Source organism: Colobus angolensis, unplaced genomic scaffold (genome assembly GCF_000951035.1).
Source record: "Colobus angolensis palliatus isolate OR3802 unplaced genomic scaffold, Cang.pa_1.0 Scaffold4, whole genome shotgun sequence".
In the NCBI taxonomy this organism is placed as follows: domain Eukaryota; kingdom Metazoa; phylum Chordata; class Mammalia; order Primates; family Cercopithecidae; genus Colobus; species Colobus angolensis.
In genome coordinates, this window is record NW_012117376.1 from 322,816 (window position 1) to 331,799 (window position 8,984).

Sequence of the window (8,984 nt, forward strand, 5' to 3'; positions counted from 1 at the left end):
TCAGCCTCCCGAGTAGCTGGGACTACAGGCGCCCGCCACCTCGCCCAGCTAGTTTCTTTTTTTGTATTTTTTAGTAGAGATGGGGTTTCACCGTGTTAGGCGGGATGGTCTCGATCTCCTGACCTCGTGATCCGCCTGTCTCGGCCTCCCAAAGTGCTGGGATTACAGGCGTGAGCCACCGCGCCCGGCCTACAGGAAGAAATTTTATCTAGCCTTCTAGGGTTTGTGATAGAAGGTGCTGGTAGAGATATTTACATTTTGACCTTGTTGGAGGTGTGGGTAATTGTACATTTGCAGCTATGCATTTGACACTGATTAACATTAATTAACATTGATCTCAGTGTAAAAATTTAGAATCCTTTTTACTGTAACATACTTAACAGGGGTTAGAAATCCTCTACTAGCAAAATCAAGTTGTTGCTATGTGTGCTCTTTAAAATGTGATCATTTGGAATTCTAAGCTACAGCAGAGTCAACCAAGGGCTGTGGGAAAAGAGGGAGACAGAGAGGAATAAACAGTTATTATTAACTCTTTCCTCCCTTTAATTTTCTTTTCTTTTCTTTTATTTTTTTTGAGACAAAGTCTGGCTCTGTTGCCCAGACTGGAGTGCAGTGGTATAATCTCGGCTCACTGCAACCTCTGCCTTCCAGGCACAAGGATCCTCCCACCTCAGCCTCCCCAGTAGTGGAACTACAGGTGTGTGCCACCACACCCAGCTAATTTTTGCATTTTTTGGAGAGACGCAGTTTCGCCATGTTGCCCAGGCTGGTCTTGAACTCATGAACTCAAGTGATCTGCCTGCCTCAGCCTCCCAAAGTGCTGGGATTACAGATGTGAGCCTCCACACCTGGCCTCTTTCATTGTTTTTTTGTTTTTGTTTTTGTTTGAGATGGAGTCGAGTCTCGCTCTGTTGTCCAGGCTAGAATGGCGTAATCTTGGCTCACTGCAAACTCTGCCTCCTGGGTTCAAGCGATTCTCCTGCCTCAGCCTCCTGAGTATAGCTGGGATTATAGGCACACGCCACCACACCCAGCTAAATTTTTGTATGTTTTTAATAGAGATGGGGTTTCACCATGTTGGTCAGGCTGGTCTCAAACTCCTGACATCGTGATCTGCCTGCCTTGGCCTTTCAGAGTGCTGGGATTATAGGCAGGAGCCACCGCATCCGGCCTCCCCTTTACTTTTCTTAATTTGCACAGAAGACAGCAGTGTATAATAACCATATGACCTTGTATAACATTAGAAGGAAGTCTTGTTCAAGATACACAGAAAACAATACTCTATGATTTATGATTCCATTAATTTTCACATATGAGAATGTGAGTCTGCTGTCAGGCACAAATTAAATGAGTTTAAAAAGCAGAAGTGATACTCCTTATGGCTCTTATTTATGTTATTTTTTATTTATATGCTGTTTTACTATTTACTGATTTTATTTCATTGAAGATAGCTTATATCCTTGCTTGGTAAATGACCTCAGTCGCTAAGAGCATAGAGGCTTCTGAGTATTAAACAGTAACACTAAAATTATTTCCCTTTCTCTTTTAGTTATAGTGATAGTAGTAGTGATAATGATAGCAATTAGGTAGTAGTGACCCTCATGTGGCCCTTACAATGTGCCAGGCAAAAACTAAGTGGTTTTTAGTAGTAACTCATTTAATCCCCACAACAACCCTATGAGATAGATATTATTATTTTCATTTTATTGATGAGGGATTAGGCCCAGAGAGGTTAGTAACTGACTTCTCCAACTACAAATAACTAGTAAGTGGCAGAGCTAGGAAATGAGCTGAGGCAGCCTGGCGCCAGGGTCTTTCCTGCTAACCATTACACTGTACCGTACTTATTTGACACCCGTGTAAGTAAAGGGAAACGTGAGATAAAAATGCTTTTAACATCTTTGTGGGCTCTACAGAACTTATTATTTGTTCATTCAGTGCTCCCTGTAGAATCAGTGATTACAGAGAACATTTGATCTCCAAGTATTCATCCCTATTTTCAAACTAGTATTTTCAGATCTGTTCTTGGAGACCTTGCATTTAGAAAAAGTACACTTGAACTTTTTAGTCGAATTGGCAGATCAAGAGCCCACAGACAGGATATTGCCTTTGCGTATTTAGATTGTCCTTGCTGACCCCTGAAGCAGTAATTTTGATAGATCACAGTGTTTCCACTAGAGTACAGCAGTATTAGGGGTTCTGACTTCAAAGTGTGTATATGTATGTTTTCTATGTATTTTTGTAGACTCCTTCTCCACAAGGGGAACCAATCTTATACAAATTCTGAAGACCTTTTAGAGCCATTTAAATCCAAGAAATACCTAAGCATTTTGAAGTAGAACTATGAGCAATGAATGCAAAATGTTACCTTTCTGGAGTCTTGTGATAAGCAAAATAAATAAAACACCCTGCCCAATTTGCAGGGCTTTAACGTTCTGGCCATGCAGAATTAGTTTTTACTAATTCTGGGCATGTATTTACATATCCTTCTTACCTTTAAATCTGAGCTAATAGCTACTATTTGATAAGAAAACCAATGCTCTGTTTTCTTCTTTCTTTGTTTTGGGTTTCGTGGATCTGACTGTGCTCTCTGTTAGAATACGTCTGGTGCTTTGGGTCAGTGAAGTGTTTGGCAGGAGGGAGAAACAGATTAAAATTTCTGTTTCTAAGTATGCATTTTTTATGGATGTGGTTGACTTTCTCGTGTTAATTTTCTTTCCCCTAGGTTTATGAAGGCCTAGACATCATCACCAACAAGGTTTCTGCCCAAGAGCAGAGAATCTGCCGGCACCACATGATCAGTTTTGTGGATCCTCTTGTGACCAATTACACCGTGGTGGACTTCAGAAATAGAGCAACTGCTCTGATATCCTTAGGAAAGGCAGCAGCTGGGTTTGGTGGGTGAAAGCAGCCCAAGCCAAGAGAGAAGTTTTCCTTCTAGTGGCAATTTCTTCTCAAAAGGGGCACCCAAGGCCTAACTACTGATAGATGCCATCCCCATCAGACTATGGACTGAAAGATACAGTGTCTTTGTCACTCAAATTCTTGTCTTTAGACTGTGTCATCATCATCCTCTGGGAACTTGTTAGAAATGCTGATTCTTGGGCCCCACTCCAGACATACTGAATCAGAATCTGCATTATAACAGGAGTCCCCAGTAATTATATGCACATTAAAATTTGAGAAGCACTGTTTTAGTGATAAGAACACTGATTTAAGAATCAGAAAATTTGTGTTACAGTCCTAGAACTGCCTTTTTTACCGTGTGAATTTTACTGGATAAAGCATTTCCTTAACCCCACTGAGCTTCAGTTTTCTATCTTTTAAATGGAGATACGAAGTTAATCTATAAATATAATGGAGTTATAGTTAGAATTTCAAAGGGATTGTTAGATGGGAGAGGACTGGAAAATATAGTTCTGGGTAAAACCAAGAAATTTTTGCAAAAAGAATAATGTAAGGGGGATTGCCCTTATGTCTTAACGTGCAGACTGCCTTTAGTATCTGGATTGCTATATATTAAAAGATTGAAAAGTCATAATAATTATAATAGCATGGAACTTATTTAGTACTAGATATATTTGTGGCACAGAATAGAAAACCCAGATACAGATTCAAATGGAAGTGTGTAAATTTTTTTTTTTTTCTCCTAGAGACGGTCTCACTCTGTTGCCTAGGTTAGAGTGCAGTGGCACTGTCATGGCTCGTTGCTGCCTTGACCTCCTGGGCTCAGGTGATCCTCCCACCTCAGCCTCCCAAGTATCTGGGACTACAGGTGCTTACCACCACATCCAGCTAATTATTTTTATTTTATTATCATTATTTTTTGAGACGGAGTCTTGCCCTGTCACCTAGGCTGGAGTGCAATGGCGCAATCTCCGCTCACTGCAATCTCTGCCTCCCAGGTTTAAGTGATTCCCCTGCCTCAGCCTACTGAGTAGCTGGGACTACAGCCACGCGCCACCACACCCGGCTAAGTTTTTGTATCTTTAGTAGAGACAGGGTTTCACCAGGCTGGTCTCAAACTCCTGACCTTGTGATCCACCTGCCTCGGCCTCCCAAAGTGCTGGGATTACAGGCGTGAGCCACCGCACCCAGCTATTTTATTTTTTGTAGAGATGGATTTCGCTATGTTGCCAGGCTGGTCTTGAACCCCTGGACTCAAGTGGTCCTTCCGCCTCGGCCTCCCGAAGTGCTGGAATTACAAGTGTGAGCCACCACGCCTGGCCCCAATCAGCCTTTTTGATTCGACAGGTGAAGTTACTAACTACTGAGGCCCAAAGGGTAGAAGGGTGATTGCTCAATATCACAGTCATTTCATGGCTTGCACAAATAAGTTAAACCTTTTCCCGTGAAGTATGTCCTATCCCATCTTCTTTCCTCTTTCCACTCTCTCCTCTTCTGGAATCTTAACATTTTTCCCTTCCCCTTTTCATTTCTTTGCTCACTTTCCCTTTGTTAATCATACTACAGGTTGAACATCTGAAAATCTAAAATCCAAAAGACTCCAAAATCTGAAATTTTTGGAGTGCTGAGATGATGCTCATTGGAGCGTTTCAGTTTTCAGATTTTCAGATTTGGGATGCTCAACCAGTAAGTATAATGCAAATAATTCAAAATCTGAAACATTTCCTTGGTCCCAAGTATTTTGGATAAGGGATATTTAACTTGTATACAATATCCACTTTGCTCCCTATACTTTATTTAAAGGGACAAATAGAGAATTTGTTTTCTCTTTTTAAAACAAACGATGTTTTCTCTTTATGATCCTTGATTGATAACATCTTTCTTCCCACTCCACCTTAACTGCTTAAGGGTTAGTGAGATTCTAGTAGAAATGAGGTGGTCTGTTTCTCTGCTGGCAAATTGGCCAGCAAGGAGAAGAAGTATGTAAATGATTATTTCCTGGATATTGAAAGTCTTTTTAAAAAAACTATTTTCAGCCAGGCACAATGGCTCATGCCTGTAACCTCAGCACTTTGGGAGGCTGCAGTGGGTGGATTGCTTGAACTCAGGAGTTCAAGATCAGCCTGGGCAAGCAACATGGTGAAACCTTGACCTCTACAAAAAATACAAAAATTAGCTAGGTGTGGTGGTGCATGCTTATAGTCCCAGCTACTTGGCGGCAGGAGCTGAGGTGGGAGGATAACTTGAGCCCTGGGAGGTCGAGGCTGCAGTGAACTGTTTTCGCGCCACTGCACTCCAGCCTTGGTGACAGAGTGAGACCCTGTCTCAAAAAAACAAAAATTATTGGCCGGGCGCGGTGGCTCAAGCCTGTAATCCCAGCACTTTGGGAGGCCAAGACGGGCGGATCACAAAGTCAGGAGATCGAGACTATCACCCCGTCTCTACTAAAAAATACAAAAAACTAGCCGGGTGAGGTGGCGGGTGCCTGTAGTCCCAGCTACTCGGGAGGCTGAGGCAGGAGAATGGCATAAACCCGGGAGGCAGAGCTTGCAGTGAGCTGAGATCCGGCCACTGCACTCCAGCCTGGGCGACAGAGCGAGACTCCGTCTCAAAAAAAAAAAAAAAAAAAAAAATTATTCTCAGGAGCAAAGGCCTTCTTAAAGCAGATAATTATCTGTTCAATGGAGATTCTAAAGAGAAAAATGTAAAGTAGCAGAGATATAAAAACAATAGTGGCTAAAGTAAATTGAGTGCTTATTATTTTTTAGGCATTGTGGTAGGGGATTTCTGTGCATTGTCACATTTAATTCTTATGGGGATTTTTACAGGTGAGAAAACTGAAGCTCAGACAGGCTGAGTAACTTGCCCAAGAACTGAACCTGGAAATTGAAGTCTATTTATCTTCAGAACCTGTGCGTCTTACTTAATTTGGTGAAGCCTCAAGTGGCAAAAATGTGATAGTCTCTCCTGATGGTAGAGACTGACTGAGTCTAAGAATCTTAGGGAAACCAGCTTGTGTTTTGCCTTAGAAGGCAAAGTCACGCAATGGATGCCACCTTGATGGCCTCCTGAGCAGCTGACACTTGGTTCTTTGAGAGTCCTTGGGCTTGTGCTTGTTGAACTGATTGGGAATACTAGTAAAACTTTGACTTTTAGCAGCAAGACCTAGAAAGTTCTAGAACTGGAAGGAATTACCACTATGCATTTGTCTCTGGTTTCTGCAAGTCCATCCAGTACTGATTGGACATGATTCTGGAAATTTGTTGGAAACATTGAGGGCTGGTATCAATGCATTTTGGTTCTCACTCTTTCTCCTCTGCTCTGCAGATAAATGAATGTGGTTTCTTGCTAATAGTGTCCTTCCCAAGTGAGTCAGGATTCTCTTGATATTTAATATTGTGGTATCTTTCTTAATGTTCACATTGAAGATATATTTGCTCGAGACAAAATTCCTATTGTCGTGGGAGGAACCAATTATTACATTGAATCTCTACTCTGGAAAGTTCTTGTCAATACCAAGGTAAGTTTAGTTCACTTGTAACTCACTGAGGAAATGGGTTGCTCTTTCTTGCTGGCTAATTTTAGTGGGAGAAAGGTTGACTCTTGCCTGTTTCTTATACTCAGCAACTATAATTTTCCTACCTAATATTCTCAAGCAAATGCCACCTCCATATGTGAAGTGTGTTCCTCTAGGCTGTTCTATGGGAAGGGGCTATGTGTGGGAAAAATGTTGCTGTGTGGATTAATTAGTATCTCCATATAAATTAACAGTGCATTAGGCCGGGCGTGGTGGCTCAATCCTGTAATCCCAGCACTTCGGGAGGCCAAGGTGGGCGGCTCACCTGAGGTCAGGAGTTTGAGAGCAGCCTGTCCAACATGGTGAGACCCCATCTCTACTAAAAATACAAAAATTAGCCAGGCGTGGTGGCACACGCCTGTAATCCCAGCTACTAGGGAGGCTGAGGTGAGACGATTGCTTGAACCAGGAGGTGGAGGTTGCAGTGAGCTGAAATTGCGCCACTGTACTCCAGCCTGGGCAACAGAGCAAGACCCTGTCTCAAAAAAAAATAAAAGTAAAAAGAGAGAGAGAGATGTGATTCAAGAAAAAAATATGTATAATTCTTTATAAAAATTATATTTTAAAAAACCCAGTACATTAGCCTGATTCAGTATTTCCTGGCTGGCAGCACAGTATGTATATCAGGGAGATGTCCAACACTGACCTTATTTACATAGGTGCTACTATGTAGGGTAAGACTGTGTAAACTGTAATTTGCTGGCAATCCTGGTCTCCTTGTTCACCTTGCTGAGAAGACTAGACTCCTGGATATGTTAAAATAGATATATTAGCCCTGGTACCTGTTTGAACTTCTGACAAGGAAGCAAATAGCCAAGTGTTTCCCTATGCTGTAAGTCTTCTTTTTTGTTTGCTGTGGCCTCACAGCACTTACCACAGCATATTGGAATTTTCTGTTTATGATCTGTCTCTCACTATATGGCAAGATCTTCTGATTATTCTGACACTTAGCAAAGTGCCTGGCACGTATACTGTTTCAGTGTTGGTTGAATTAAATTTGCTTCTAAACCATCATTTAATAGCCCCAGCAGATGGACACTGAGAAAGTGATTGACCGAAAAGTGGAGCTTGAAAAGGAGGATGGTCTTGTACTTCACAAACGCCTAAGCCAGGTGGACCCAGAAATGGCCGCCAAGCTGCATCCACATGACAAACGCAAAGTGGCCAGGTAAGAAAGCCTGGCCTGCTGACCCCAAATTCCTTTACAACTAGGGAGCAGTCAGTTCTTCGGTTTGCCCAGGTGATGAGAGAGATTTGGTGATAGCAGTTAGTGGAGATTGATGTGGTGTTCTAACTCAGCAGGTTGGGAGGCCCTGAGTTATTGCTTCAGTTCAGCTCCCTCAATAAATAATTGCACCCTACTTTGTGACATTTTAAATGCATAGTACAATATCGTTTTTCCCTAGGGCCTATATAATGTTGCTTCATTTTCTATTTGATCTTTGCTTGTATAACAGTTTTCATATACATTTTTTCTGGCATGCAGTTTGTTTACATTGTGATTTGGATTTCATAATTGATTATGCAATGCCATGTTCTGCCCCAGCAGCTTTCCCAGTGGGAGGTGGATTTTATAAACTGTCTCACAGATCAGCTCACCTTTGCACATGGAAACTATCTGGTAGGGAAGAGAAGTAGTGAATGAACTCACAAGGTCATGTTTTTTTAGGTTGTTTTGAAATTGCAGCCTCATGTTAGGTTTACTTTTCTGCAGAATTAGGAGTGATACCACTTCTGGCATAGTAGGACATCTAATGAAGGACCTACTCTATTGATGGTTGTGCAGATTAAATATTAAAGTAACATCTCATATTCATAGGGATTGTGAAGTACTCCACTCAAATGAATTTGATATTTTTCGCCCTAATTTTACCCCCCTCAATGAAACTTAATGTTAGAATATAGGATTTAAAACAATTCATTATTACTTTTTTTTTCTTTCTTTCTTTCTTTTTTTTTTTTTTTTTAAGAGATAGTGTCTAACTTTGTTGCCCTGGCTGGAGTACAGTGGCACGATCATGGTTCACTGCAGCCTTGACCTCCTGGGCTCAGGTGTCCTCCTGCCTTGGCCTCCTGAGTAGCTGGGACTACAGGTGTGCACTGCCATACCTGGCTAGTTTTTAAAATTTTTAATTTTTAGTAGAGATGTTTTGCTTTGTTGCCCAGGCTGGTCCCAAACTCCTAGGCTCAAGCGATCCTCCTGCCTCAGCCTACCAAAGTACTGGGATTATAGTCATAAGTCACAGTACTCAGCCAAGAAAAGGATTTCTTCAGGTAGGGTTGTCCTTTGCACGGCGAGGGGGTGGGGCACAAATTGTATTATCTAAGTTTTTTCACCCCCTTAAAGGCAATATAACCCCATTAAGAATGCATGTTTTAGATTAACGAAGTTTATACTTTTCAGTATCCAAACATTTTAAACACTTTAATAGAAAACATTCAGTTTTTTTTTAAACTTAGGAACATTATGATAAGCATTCATTTTTTTTTTTTTTTTTTT

General features: G+C 41.4%; 1 protein-coding gene across 2 annotated transcripts in view; it reads left to right on the forward strand.

Moving 5' to 3' along the window:
- TRIT1 (tRNA isopentenyltransferase 1) overlaps nt 1–8,984 on the forward strand; it is a 49,700-nt gene that overhangs the window by 29,971 nt on the left and 10,745 nt on the right. For both annotated transcript variants that reach the window (XM_011955236.1, XM_011955237.1), the window contains exons 2-4: nt 2,726–2,866; nt 6,329–6,427; nt 7,507–7,652. In XM_011955236.1, the coding sequence (XP_011810626.1) occupies nt 2,726–2,866; nt 6,329–6,427; nt 7,507–7,652 (386 nt within the window). The remainder of the gene's footprint in view (nt 1–2,725; nt 2,867–6,328; nt 6,428–7,506; nt 7,653–8,984) is intronic.